Below are 13,718 nucleotides of genomic sequence, written 5' to 3'. Positions count from 1 at the left end.
ATAATATAAAGAGGTCAATGAGTAAGAGTTAATCGCAGTTGAATGAACATGCCCTGATAAGTGCAGTGGCACTTCTCAGTGTTGACATTGGTGTTAATGTGAACAGAGGTCAACAACAGGATCCCACCACTGCCACTAAATGTAACTATTGTGTACTCTATATACTCTGAGTGGACAAAACATTAAGAACACCTGCTCTTTCCCTGAAAGACTGACCAAGTGAAAGCTATGATCCCTTATTGACGTCACTTGTTAAACCCACTTCAAAAAACAAAATCAGTGTAGATGAAGGAGAGGAGACAGGTTAACGAAGGATTTTTAAGCCTCGAGACAATTGAGACACGGATTGTGTGTGTGCGCCATTCAGAGGGTGAATGGGCAAGACAAAACATTGAAGTGCCTTTGAACGGGGTATGGTAGTAGGTACCAGGCTTTGTTTCAAGAACTGCAACACTGCTGGGTTTTTCAAGCTCAACAGTTTCCCCGTGTGTATCGAGAACGGTCCACCACCCAAAGGAATCCAGACAACTTGACACAACTGTGGGAGTCAACATGGGCCAGCATCCCTGTGGAACGCTTTCAACACCTTGTAGAGTCCATGCCCCGACAAATTGAAGTTGTTCTGAGGGCAAATGGCGTGGTGCAACTCAATATTAGGAAGGTGTTCCTAATGTTTGGTATACTGGTGTATGAGAAGGCGTGTCCCTCATTATAAGCCAACCAATCAGAGTAATTCAAGGTTGGCAGTTTTTTACTGTCATTATAAACTCTAGTAAGTAACAGCCCTTTCAGGTATATTTCTGCCATTGCAATCCTTAGGCGGGCCGCCTAAGCGTATTTTACACCTAAGTCCAAACAGTGTAAACATTTACAAAATCATCAAAAAAAACATTAAGGATGGAGTGTAAACTTAAAACAAGATAAAGTATGTAGAAAAGATAATGGACCAATATATATTTATAAATAACGTAATCTTTGAGAACTAACAATCGCCAAAATAAAAGCTAGACAGTCAGGGAGAATAGAAATATCCCAAAACAATGAATTTAGCAGTATTCATTTTGTTCTTATGTTTCAGCAAAAATAATATCATGGCAAAATGCATAAAATCGCAGGAAATTACCTTTAAACTGCAAAGTTCTCTCAGCTTCATGGCAGAATATGTAGGATTCACAATAAATTGCCTTAAAAATGCAAACATTTCTCTACCACCAAGATGGGGGCCTCAAATTCTCTAAACTTTTGCTGCGCCGACGAGACGACCGCAGTCATTACCACGCCCCCTGCCACGCCCCCCACCCACCATCTACGCCCCTTTTTGATAAACCAAAAAAAACCTGCCTTTCCATTGTCCCAGATCCCTGCTGGTCCAAATACCACAGAAAGGCTGCGTCCCAAATACCACAGAAAGGCTTCAGCCACATGACTCACCATCTAAATCAGGAGGTCCACAGGCTGAGACAGAGATTGGATTTGAGTTAGGACATCAGTTGACCACGTAACTATAGTCCTCCTCCGGTATAGTCAGAGGAAATAAATAACACTGTCTGAGGTTTGTGTTTAAGAGTTCCAGGGAATTATTAATCTGCTGCTGAGAAGCTCAGGCTGCTTGGACCAACAGGCACAGACAGTGTCAATGTTGATAAATAAATAAACCCATTTGGGGATGTCTGATATTATTTCTGATTGTCTTAACTCACCACCACTAATGAGCTGTGGAGATTCTCAAAGTAATTTTTTCTTCACCTCAAACAGCAAGTAAACAAAGTCTGTTTTTAGAATCCATTGAGAATGACAATAGTTCCTCAATGTATTCGACAAATATTTCCAGCTCTCTCCCTTACGATGACCACACGGCATGAAAAGGAAAAATGTAATGCTATGATCCAGCGAAACGTCATAAAATACCTGATTACTTTTTTATTTTTTTTTACAATTGAGTAATTTAGCAGACGCTCTTATCCAGAGTGACTTACAGGAGCAATTAGGGTTAAGTGCCTTGCTCAAGGGCAAATTTTTTCACCTTGTCAGCTCGGGGATTCGAACCAGCGATCTTTCGGTAACCGACCCAATGCTCTTAACCCGCTAGGCTACCTGCCGCCCTACTTCTTCAAACCTTGCACAAATAGCCTACAGCTGTGTCTGTCCCGAGTTCACTGGAGCAGGAAACTGTGGGCCCAGAATATTTTATACAATGTTGTTAGGCTGGACACAGTTAATACAATGTTTCAAGTTCTTTGCAGACAGGCCATGCTTAGCCAATGTGATTTGTAGGATGTTAAATTTTTTAAATCAAATGTTTTTATTTATTGGTTTTATGTAGGCTATTTTTACATAGTTGGCAATAGCAATAGAGGTTACTTTCAGGTGTATAATTTTCAAAGAATTTAGATTAACACATGACAATGATTTTGAGATACAAAGACTATTATAAATCAAATGAAACTGTTCCATGAAAATGTGCATATGAAAATCATAACTGGCACGCAGATCGGTAGAAATGGTAAGATAAATTGGCACTCCAAATGGAAAAGGTTGCCGACCCTGGTGTAGCCTATTACCGGCAAATTCAGGAGCGAAGGCCAGCAGCAGCGGGAGGGTCGGGAACAGGTTTTTTTCCTTCTGGTTAGGCTATATTGATCTCTGGCTCCCTCAAGTCATTTGTGTCTTAATTATTTAATCAAACAGCATGCTTAAAGCATCAGACAAGCTCAGTACATAAAACATTTGAGCAATTGATTGGTCGAAAGAAAAGACAACTCTAGGTCGGCCAAGATTTTTTTGTTGTTGTCGGAGACAGCCTTAAGTGAGTCGACAGCATTAGGAGAGAAGCACGTTTTTTTTCCATCAGGACTGATTAAAGGCACTGAGGCAGAACACAGACATGGTCTGAGACCTGTAGAGCGCCAGCCATAAAGGCACTGAGGCAGAACACAGACATGGTCTGAGACCTGTCGAGCGCCAGCCAAAGTCCAATGACTTACTGCCATAGGCGCCAAATGGGAACCGGGGAAAATCACCCTTCAGGGTCGATATTCATTAAGCACCAAACAATAAAAAAAACATCCTGAAACGAAGGGACTATACCTGAACGTATTCTCAGAGGTAGGCTAACTCACGTAGGCTACAGTAGCTTCTATGAACTTCATGCTATAGTCTAGTATATTTAGCCAACTCTGAATTACTACAATTTTTTCGTGTTACACTTCATGTGGTGTATAATGACTGATCCGAAATGTATCTTGAAAAACATCTAAACTGTGGAATGTTCTAATCAAGTGAGTCTCTTTGGTGGCCACAAAATGATGCTGCGAAGTTTGAATGGAGTTTGGCTGCATGTATCAGATCATGGGATGGCATTTAAAATATTTAACGCAGCAGATTGGAAAGTGGGACGAGCGACAATGATTGAAGCCCGAATTAGAATGTTCCATACTGCGATGAAAGATTCATTAGCCGGTCGTTATTCAAAATTAATATGAGACCCAATCGGAAAGAGTTTACATTAAAAGTAAAGTCGCCAGAACAAAATGAGACAGGTCCCCAAAGGCTGGACCCTACTGACACTGCAGATGGCAAGGGCTATGGCAGGCAGCAGCCTTTTGAATGGTTCATAAGACACACACACAGAGACACACTAGAATCGAGCAATTGGCCCTGCGTCCAGCTATATTTAGCCCCGTCTCCTTCAGCTGATTGGAGTGGTCTTGTTGTGAGAAAAAGTACGCCTCAGCATGACACAAAACATGGCTTTGCACTTCCCTCACCACAACTCCGAACACAGGGGACCAGCGACTGAAGCCTGATTCATACCATAGAACCAACCCAAACTATACTGGCTCTGATATTGTCCTTTACAGCAACTATCGTGGATGCATAACCAGGACAGCCCAGGACAGCTCTGCTTCTGTCAATCAGGCATTGAATCTTACTCTGAGCATTCCCAGTCAAAGCTACCCCCTAATAAACCCCCAGAAAACCTGCCTTCGTTCCCAGACCCTTAAGATCTTCCCTGGTCATATATATATATATATGACACTGCTAGGGCTGGATGAAGACCAAAACAGTGGCCCTTCCTTGCCTCCCTGGTGCAGCATGGCTGCTTTTTATTTTATTTTTTTTATTTCACATTTATTTAACCAGGTAAGCCAGTTGAGAACAGGTTCTCATTTACAACTGCGACCTGGCCAAGATAAAGCAAAGTAGTGCAATAAAAACAACACAGAGTTACATATGGGGTAAAAAAAACATAAAGTCAGAAATACAACAGAAAATATATATACAGTGTGTGCAAATGTAGCAAGTTATGGAGGTAAGGCAATAAATAGGCTATAGTGCAGAATAATTACAATAGTATTAACACTGGAATGCTAGATGTGCAAGAGATGATGTGCAAATAGAGATACTGGGGTGCAAAAGAGCAAAATAAATAACAATATAGGGATGAGGTAGTTGGGTGGGCTAATTTCAGATGGGCTGTGTACAGGTGCAGTGATCGGTAAGGTGCTCTGACAACTGATGCTTAAAGTTGAGGGAGATAAGTCTCCAGCTTCAGAGATTTTTGCAATTCGTTCCAGTCATTGGCAGCAGAGAACTGGAAGGAATGGCGGCCAAAGGAGGTGTTGGCTTTGAGAATGACCAGTGAGATATACCTGCTGGAGCGCAGACTACGGGTGGGTGCTGCTATGGTGACCAATGAGCTAAGATAAGGCGGGGATTTGCCTAGCAGTGATTTATAGATGGCCTGGAGCCAGTGGGTTTGACGACGAACATGTAGTGAGGACCAGCCAACAAGAGCGTACAGGTCACAGTGGTGGGTAGTGTATGGGGCTTTGGAGACAAAATGGATGGCACTGTGATAGACTACATCCAATTTGCTGAGTAGAGTGTTGGAGGCTATTTTGTAAATGACATCGCCGAAGTCAAGGATCGGTAGGATAGTCAGTTTTACGAGGGCATGTTTGGCAGCATGAGTGAAGGAGGCTTTGTTGCGAAATAGGAAGCCAATTCTAGATTTAACTTTGGATTGGAGATTCTTTATGTGAGTCTGGAAGTTGAGTTTACAGTCTAACCAGACACCTAGATATTTGTAGTTGTCCACATACTTTAGGTCAGACCCGTCGAGAGTGGTGATTCTAGTCGGGTGGGCGGGTGCTAGCAGCGTTCGATTGAAAAGCATGCATTTAGTTTTACTAGTGTTTAAGAGCAGTTGAAGGCTACTGAAGGATTGTTGTATGGCATTGAAGCTCGTTTGGAGGTTTGTTAACACAGTGTCCAATGAAGGGCCAGATGTATACAAAATGGTGTCGTCTGCGTAGAGGTGGATCTGAGAGTCACCAGCAGCAAGAGCGACATCATTGATATACACGGAGAAAAGTGTCGGCCCAAGAATTGAACCCTGTGGCACCCCCATAGAGACTGCCATAGGTCCAGACAACAGGCCCTCCGATTTGACACACTGAACTCTATCCGAGAAGTAGTTGGTGAACCAGGCGAGGCAGTCATTTGAGAAACCAAGGCTATTTAGTCTGCCAATAAGAATGCGGTGGTTGACAGAGTCGAAAGCCTTGGCCAGGTCGATGAAGACGGCTGCACAGTACTGTCTATTATCAATCGTGGTTATAATATCGTTTAGGACCTTGAGCGTGGCTGAAGTGCACCCGTGACCAGCTCGGAAACCGGATTGCATAGCGGAGAAGGTACGGTGGTATTCGAAATGGTCGATGATCTGTTTGTTAACTTGGCTTTCGAATACTTTCGAAAGGCAGGGCAGGATGGATATAGGTCTGTAGCAGTTTGGATCTAGAGTGTCACCCCCTTTGAAGAGGGGGATGACCGCGGCAGCTTTCCAATCTCTGGGGATCTCAGACGTTATGAAAGAGAGGTTGAACAGACTAGTAATAGGGGTTGCGACAATTTCGGCGGCTAGTTTTAGAAAGAAAGGGTCCAGATTGTCTAGCCCAGCTGATTTGTAGGGGTCCAGATTTTGCAGCGCTTTCAAAACATCAGCTGTCTAAATTTGTGTGAAGGAGAAGCGGGGGGGGCATGGGCAAGTTGCAGCAGAGGGTGCAGAGTTGGTGGCCGGGTTAGTGGTAGCCAGATGGAAAGCATGGCCAGCTGTAGCAAAATGCTTGTTGAAATTCTCGATTATTGTAGATTTATCGGTGGTGATAGTGTTTCCTAGCCTCAGTGCAGTGGGCAGCTGGGAGGAAGTACTCTTATTCTCCATGGACTTTACAGTGTCCCAAAACTTTTTGGAGTTAGTGCTACAGGATGCAAATTTCTGTTTGAAAAAGTTAGCCTTTGCTTTCCTGACTGCTTGTGTATATTGGTTCCTAACTTCCCTGAAAAGTTGCATATCGCGGGGGCTATTTGATGCTAATGCTGTACGCCACAGGATGTTTTTGTGCTGGTCAAGGGCAGTCAAGTCTGAGGAGAACCAGGGGCTATATCGGTTCTTAGTTCTGTATTTTTTGAATGGGGCATGTTTATTTAAGATTGAGAGGAAATTACTTTTAAGGAACAACCAGGCATCCTCTACTGACGGAATGAGATCTATATCCATCCAGGATACCTGGGCCAGGTCAATTAGGAAGGCCTCCTCGCTAAAGTGTTTTAGGGAGCGTTTGACAGTGATGAGGGGTGGTCGTTTGACCGCAGACCCGTTACGGACGCAGGCAATAAGGCAGTGATCGCTGAGATCCTGGTTGAAGACAGCTGAGGTGTATTTAGAGGGTATGTTAGTCAGGATGATATCTATGAGGGTACCCATGTTTAAGGATTTAGGGTTGTACCTGGTAGGTTCGTTGATAATTTGCGTGAGGTTGAGGGCATCTAGCTTGGATTGTAGGATGGCTGGGGTATTAAGCATATCCCAATTTAGGTCACCAAGCAGTACAAACTCAGAGGATAAATGGGGGGCAATCAATTCACATATGGTGTCCAGGGCACAGCTGGTGGTACAGTAACATGGAAAGGGTTCAGTGAGGAAAGTATAGGGACAGGTACAGTGCCTTCAGAAAGTATTCACACGCCTTGACTTTTTCCCACATTGTTTTGTTACAGCCTGAATTTAAAATTGATTACATTTCGATTTTTCTTTCACTGGCCTACACACAATACACCATAATGTCAAAGTGGAATAATGTTTTTCGACATCTTCACAATTTAATTCAAACTGAAAAGCTGAAATGTCTTGAGTCAATAAGTATTCACCCCCTTTGTTATAACAAGCCTAAAGTTCAGGAGCAAAAATGTGCTTAATAAATGACATAATAAGTTGCATGGACTCACTGTGTGCAATAATAGTGTTTAACATGATATTTGAATGACTACCTCATCTCTGTACCCCACACATACAAGTCTGTAAGGTCCCTCAGTAAAGCAGTGAATTTCAAACACAGATTCAACCACAAAGACCAGGGAGGTTTTCCAATGCCTTGCAAAGAAGGGCACCTATTGGTAGAGGGGTGAAAATAAAATAAATGACATTGAATATCCCTTAGAGCATGGTGAAGTTGTTAATTACACTTTGGATGGTATATCAATACACCCAGTCACTACAAATATACAGGCCGCCTTCCTAACTCGGTTGCTGGAAAGGAAGGAAATGACACTGGGATTTCACCATGAAGCCAACGGTGACTTTAAAACAGAGTTTAATGGCTGTGATAGGAGAAAACTGAGGATGGATCAACAACATTGTAGTTACTCCACAATACTAACCTAATTGACAGAGCGAAAAGAAGGAAGCCTGTACAGAATACAAACATTCTAAAACATGCATCCTGTTTGCAACAAGGCACTAAAATAATACTGCAAAAAAATGTGGCAAAGCAATTCACTTTTTGTCCTGAATACGAAGTGTTATGTTTGGGACAAATCCAATACAACACATTACTGAGTACCAATCTCCATATTTTCAAGCATAGTGGTGGATGCATCATGTTATGGGTATGCTTGTAATCGTTAAGGACTGGGAGTTTTTCAGGATAAAAAAAAGAAACGGAATAGAGCTAAGCACAGGCAAAATCCTAGAGGAAAACCTTGTTCAGTAAGCTTTCCACCAGACACTGGGAGATGAATTCACCTTTCAGCAGGACAATAAAACAAGGAAAAATCTACACTGGAGTTGATTACCAAGAAGACATTGAATGTTCCAGATTGTCCGAGTTACACTTTTGACTTAAATCTACTTAAATCTATGGCAAGACCTGAAAATGGTTGTCTAGCAATGATCAACAACCAATTTGACAGAGCTTGAAGAATTTTGAAAATAATAAATGTTGCACAACCCAGATGTAGAAAGCTCTTAAAGACTTACCCAGAAAGACTCACTGCTGTACTTATGTAAATGACATTTCTGTATTTCATTCAATATTTTCAAAAAACATGTTTTCACTTTGTCATAATGGGGTACTGTGTGTAGATGGTTGAGGAAAAAAAAGTCAATTTTAATCAATTTACAATTCAGGCTGTAACACAACTAAATGTGAAATAGGTCAAGGGGTATGATGAATACTTTCTGAAGGCACTGTATAGCTGGAATGGTCATTAGTGGCAGGAAGTTCCAATACTTTTTGGCTGAATTCTGAACTCTGCCTTTGCCGGCCACATCCAGAGAAGTGACTCAATGTTTGGGTCCTTGCAGCCACCACACCTATTTACCATGGCTAGCCTTATGTCCTTGTGAAGAAAACGGAGTTTGACTGCATTTTAGGGCAGGGACTTTCTCCTTTAAAGCTGCAATCCATAGCGGTGAAACTGCCTTGTGCCTTAATTCCGTTACCAAAAACTAAAATATCATGAAGATATTTTCTCATTTCTCTCCCTCATGAGGGCGGATAATGACAGTTCCCAGACATAATAAGTAAAAGTAGACCTATCAATTAGTTTGTGCTTTTAATGGTATATATGGTATACCACCCAAGCCTAGGTAGCTTAGTGGGTAAGAGCGTTGTGCCAGTAACCGAAAGGTCGCTGGTTCTAATCCTCGAGCCGACTAGGTGAAAAATCTGTCGATGTGCCCTTAAGCAAGGCACTTAACCCTAATTGCTCCTGTAAGTCGCTCTGGATAAGAGCTTCTGCTAAATGACTAAACAAAATTTAAAATGTTGAATAATATAAAAATGTGCAAAAGAGGATATTGCCTGGATATTATGCAAAAGAGGATATTATACCTGTTAGTACCTATTTAGGATACATCACCATAAAGAGAATGACATTCATGTCCATAATTATTTATTTCTGTTTAGTACAGATCAGGGACCCATGATGAAATTCCGTTACTGCAATTCTGTTACCGGGAGTAAATCCACTTCACTTACTGTAGTTCAATAACCAAAATAGATTTTTCAAAGTCAATGAGTCATGTCATAGCTGACTCCCCATTCTTTCTGCAGATATGTTGAATCTTAATTTGGAGCAGATATTTAACCGTTTTTGGAAAACGTGGCCAAAAAAAAAAAAAAGGGAGATTTTACCGAAATTCCATCTGCACAGTTCTTCCAGTATTTTTATGTTCAGTGTAAATTGTTAAAATGTGTCCTTGTGCACGTTTGCTCAACTTTGAAATCGGAGTCTCAGCGCAATTACGTTACTGTGGAATTGCCCACATGCTTAGGCATATCAAACTGAAAAGTAGGCTACTGCTGATCACAAAATGTCCACTTTCTGACGAGTCAAGGATCTGCCTCCAGGTCAAAACAGTTGAGGATGAAGGCAACAATCAGGGCGTATGTCCTTTCTGTTCGTCCACATGTCCTGGGCGCAAACAAAGCAGTGCCAACGAAATACGGATGATGATTTGGGCAAACATAATGGACATTACTGTGAGCAGTACTTTGAACAGAATGCCCTTAGGTGCGAGTTCTTTTATAAGGAGGTTTTTATACCTACTTATGCCTAAATCTATTCTGAATAACTATTCAAAAAATCTTGCCTGGTTTGTGAGGCACTGTAACCAAGAAAGGCTTGTGTTATCTTTATACCTATATAGAATAGTAGTTGGTTGATAGTAGTTCAAACACAATTGCTACCGTGGGAGTGATACAAATTAGATTAGCCACGTCAGACTTAACCAACCACTAGATAACAAGTGTGTTCAAAACTGTCCATTGCATATTGTTCAGTTAAATACTAAGCTAAAAAATATACTTATTGTACAGATTCATAGCAAAATGTGCTCGATTCCATGGGGCAATGTGTTCCCATGCCTAACTCAAAGAACTCTCCAATTCCCAACACAGGAATGCGCTGTTGTTACTTTGGGAAAGGAACTGAATCGGTAGACACTTACGCCAGTCTTGGAATGTCCAGCTCTTACCCACACACTGTCGAAATATATAAATTGCACAGGAAAAAAAGGTACCACTTTCGGAAGAAAAACACTCGCATTACACCACCGACTGATATCCACCTTCAACCGACACACGGCGTGGCGTGCTAAACGCATTATAAAGGTTTACTGTAAACAAACAAAAAAACGACTTACCGTTCACTGTGGAACTGCCACCAACCAGAAAACAAAGAGCAAAGAGTGGTATGGAGAAGGCGAAACGAGTTTGGGTCTTCATAGTGCACTCTTTCTTTGAACTCTTGCGGACTACTGCTCAGCTCTGACAAAAACACAGCTGCTCCGAGTTGTGTTGAAATTGGGCGAGTGCGTTTTGCATGGCCCGGTACTTCGGGTAGGTGGCGATTTTACTTAAGGACCAATGGAATACTCGCCCGGGGCACCGGGCCATGGAAAACGAAAACGCCCAATGAACGATTGCGGGCTCAGAGAGAGCACGTGCATCTCTGCTTCCATCCAATTAGATTCTGTTTTATAATTGTAAGCCCTCCTCGGGGGGTGTTATAAAAAAACAGTTGAAAGTAAATATAGGACGGTGAAAAGGCGTGGGCTGCAACTGTCAGTGAGAATGATGCATTGATGGTAATGTATTGTTGATGCATTTACGTAGCCTTTAAAACAGTTTAGTTTGGAAGATCTTCCACAATCTCTATTACATTTACATTTTTTTTACATTACCTTATCTGTAATAAGGTGTGATGCACTTCCAGTTTTTATTTTTTTGAACCTTGCCAAGATTTGGTGGAATTATATTTCACTTCACACATTAGAATATAATAGAATAGCATGGAATGGAATGGATGGAACAGAACAGAATAAGATACTTAGATACTTTACTGTCCACCTGGTTAGAACTGAAAAGGCTTGAGCGTCAATCAATGAATTATGGAAAGGTGATAATATTTTAATAAAAATAAAAAAATAATATGTGGGAAATTATTCTCTTATATTTTAGATGTGCTGTTAGCTTAATAAGAAAGCATTAATGATTAAACATAATAGGTTTGTGCTGTACTGATATAGACTGTTTAACATAACAAGCTGTGATTAATGTGGGGAACTATTAGGGGGTAGGGGGAGATAAGGCTCGTGTCTCACACAGACACAAACACTGCCTCTTTGTTAGACCGCTCAAGGACATGTGTTCTGCTACAAAGATGTCTGAGGTTGCTGACTCGGGACAAGTTGTGGAGATAACAATTAATGCCTGGCAACAGTGAAGCGCCAAGGGGCTGGGACCAGCCTGTGCGCCAACGATAGGCTGAGTAAGTCTAAACCACGCTCAGTCTCTACTCTGATAGGCCAGCAGGGAGCGGGAACTATCTCTGTCAGAGTATTTAAAGAAGAACTTATAACAATGAACCAGTTTTCTGAGTGCCCTGCGTGGTATTTCAGTGGACCTGTATATACGAACATCATATTTACCATTGAAGTGTTTTGCATGAATTAAAATACTAGTCTATTTTAGAAGACGTGTATTGACCTCTTTTTGTTCCAATACCAGATTTGAATTGACGCAACTTATCAAATACAAATGTTTATGCAAAGCTTTTGGAATGTGTTTTGCACCTGATAAGCAAGGTATGTGGCTTAACATTGCCACCGGATAAACACACCATGGCATCATTCCTTTATAACCACAATATTGTTGAATGACCATGTTATTGGTCTGACAGCTGCAACAGATGTGTACTTTTGAAGAATGTGAGGATATTTTGTAAGACTCTTGTGAGGGTGGGCTAGCTGCTGGGTATGCAGAAAGGGTTATTTCAGTGGTGGTGGGTCTAACTAACTACTGTCTCTCTCTCTCTCTCTCTCTCTCTCTCTCTCTCTCTCTCTCTCTCTCTCTCTCTCTCTCTCTCTCTCTCTCTCTGTCTCTCTCTCTCTCTCTCTCTCTCTCTCTCTCTCTCTCTCTCTCTCTCTCTCTCTCTCTCTCTCTCTCTCTCTCTCTCTCTCTCTCTCACTCTCTCTCTCTCTCTCTCTCTCTCTCTCTCTCTCCCACTCTCTCTCTCTCTCTGCCTCTCTCTCTCTCTCTCTCTCTCTCTCTCTGCCTCTCTCTCTCTCTCTCTCTCTCTCTCTCTCTCTCTCTCTCTCACGCACTATAAGACTGAGTGTGGGTGTTGTATTGGCTGAGATCGATCCGTGGTGTCAGAGGTGATTTGTGTTGACAGAGTGAGTGGGCATAAGTAAACGGAAACCACTATGATCTCTCTTTTTTTTATTGTAGGTTCTAGGTCAACTTAAAGGCCGTTCTGCTCTGTTCTAATATTATTCTTATTGTGTTTGTGTGTATCATTACTGTAACAGTTTGAGATACATGAGAGTCCATACCAGCTTTAGGACTCTCAGATAAACTCATTCTAAAAACAATGTCGGTCAGGCTAGGTGGTTATAAGCAATAAGCAATAACCCACTACATCCATGAATTAAATTGCCATTTTGATTGACGGACGCATACATTACATTCACTGACACCACATTTACCGACGCCACATTGACTGACATCACCATTTACTGTAACTTAGTAACTGGTGGAGTTCTGATCTTTTTCCAGTAGGGAGCTTTCTAGAAGGGATCTTCCAGTAGGGAGCTCTCTAGAAGGGATCTTCCAGTAGGGAGCTCTCTAGAAGGGATCTTCCAGTAGGGAGCTCTCTAGAAGGGATCTTCCAGTAGGGAGCTCTCCATGAAAGCTCTTTGATGACCCCTTCTAAGAACTTCAAACACATATTCCTGATCTCTCCTATAGTAGGCCTATGATATCAAAGCTCCATATGCTCCTCATTAGCATATGATTAGCATCAGGTCAGGGAGAGGGTAAGCATGTTTACTGCATGGGGAATCCGTAATGACTCCTGTTTCTAACTGATACTGAGGTTTTCAGATGATAAACCCTGATTATATCTGTCAACATAGCCTACTGTGTCTATAGTTATACTGAAGTTCTCTACTGTCATTGTACTCTACTCTTTTCTATTTTTTAAAAATTGTTTATTTGTATATATTTTCCTATATAATTTCCCCTTAACCCTACCACCCCTCCCCTAATTGGAGTAAACTAATGGACAACAACATTTATTTATTTTATTTTTTAGTCATTTAGCAGACGCTCTTATCCAGAGCGACTTACATGAGCAATTAGGGTTAAGTGCCTTGCTCAAGGGCACATCGGCAGATTTTTCACCTAGTCGGCTCGGGGATTAGAACCAGCGACCTGGCACAACGCTCTTAACCACTAAGCTACCTGCCACCCATTTAGGCTTCTACTTCCAGCTTATACATACTACATACATTTTAAGGACACATCATATTTTACATTAGTTATCTTACATTATTCCATTATATTTTCATCTTGGGGTGGTGTGTA

The 13,718-nt window shown here is 41.6% G+C and overlaps 1 protein-coding gene across 2 annotated transcripts in view; it reads right to left on the bottom strand.

The window, feature by feature from the left end:
• The window catches only part of LOC121540809 (lactadherin), a 40,089-nt gene extending 28,845 nt beyond the window's left edge, over positions 1-11,244 (bottom strand). For both annotated transcript variants that reach the window (XM_045207873.1, XM_045207874.1), the window contains exon 1: positions 10,493-11,244. In XM_045207873.1, the coding sequence (XP_045063808.1) occupies positions 10,493-10,574 (82 nt within the window). In that variant the 5' untranslated portion in view covers positions 10,575-11,244. The remainder of the gene's footprint in view (positions 1-10,492) is intronic.
• Between the last annotated feature and the right edge of the window lie 2,474 nt (positions 11,245-13,718).

The sequence above is a fragment of the Coregonus clupeaformis genome, chromosome 26 (genome assembly GCF_020615455.1).
Source record: "Coregonus clupeaformis isolate EN_2021a chromosome 26, ASM2061545v1, whole genome shotgun sequence".
In the NCBI taxonomy this organism is placed as follows: Eukaryota; Metazoa; Chordata; class Actinopteri; order Salmoniformes; family Salmonidae; genus Coregonus; species Coregonus clupeaformis.
The sequence above is the reverse complement of the archived record's forward strand: the minus strand, read 5'-3'. Positions and strand labels throughout refer to the sequence as shown.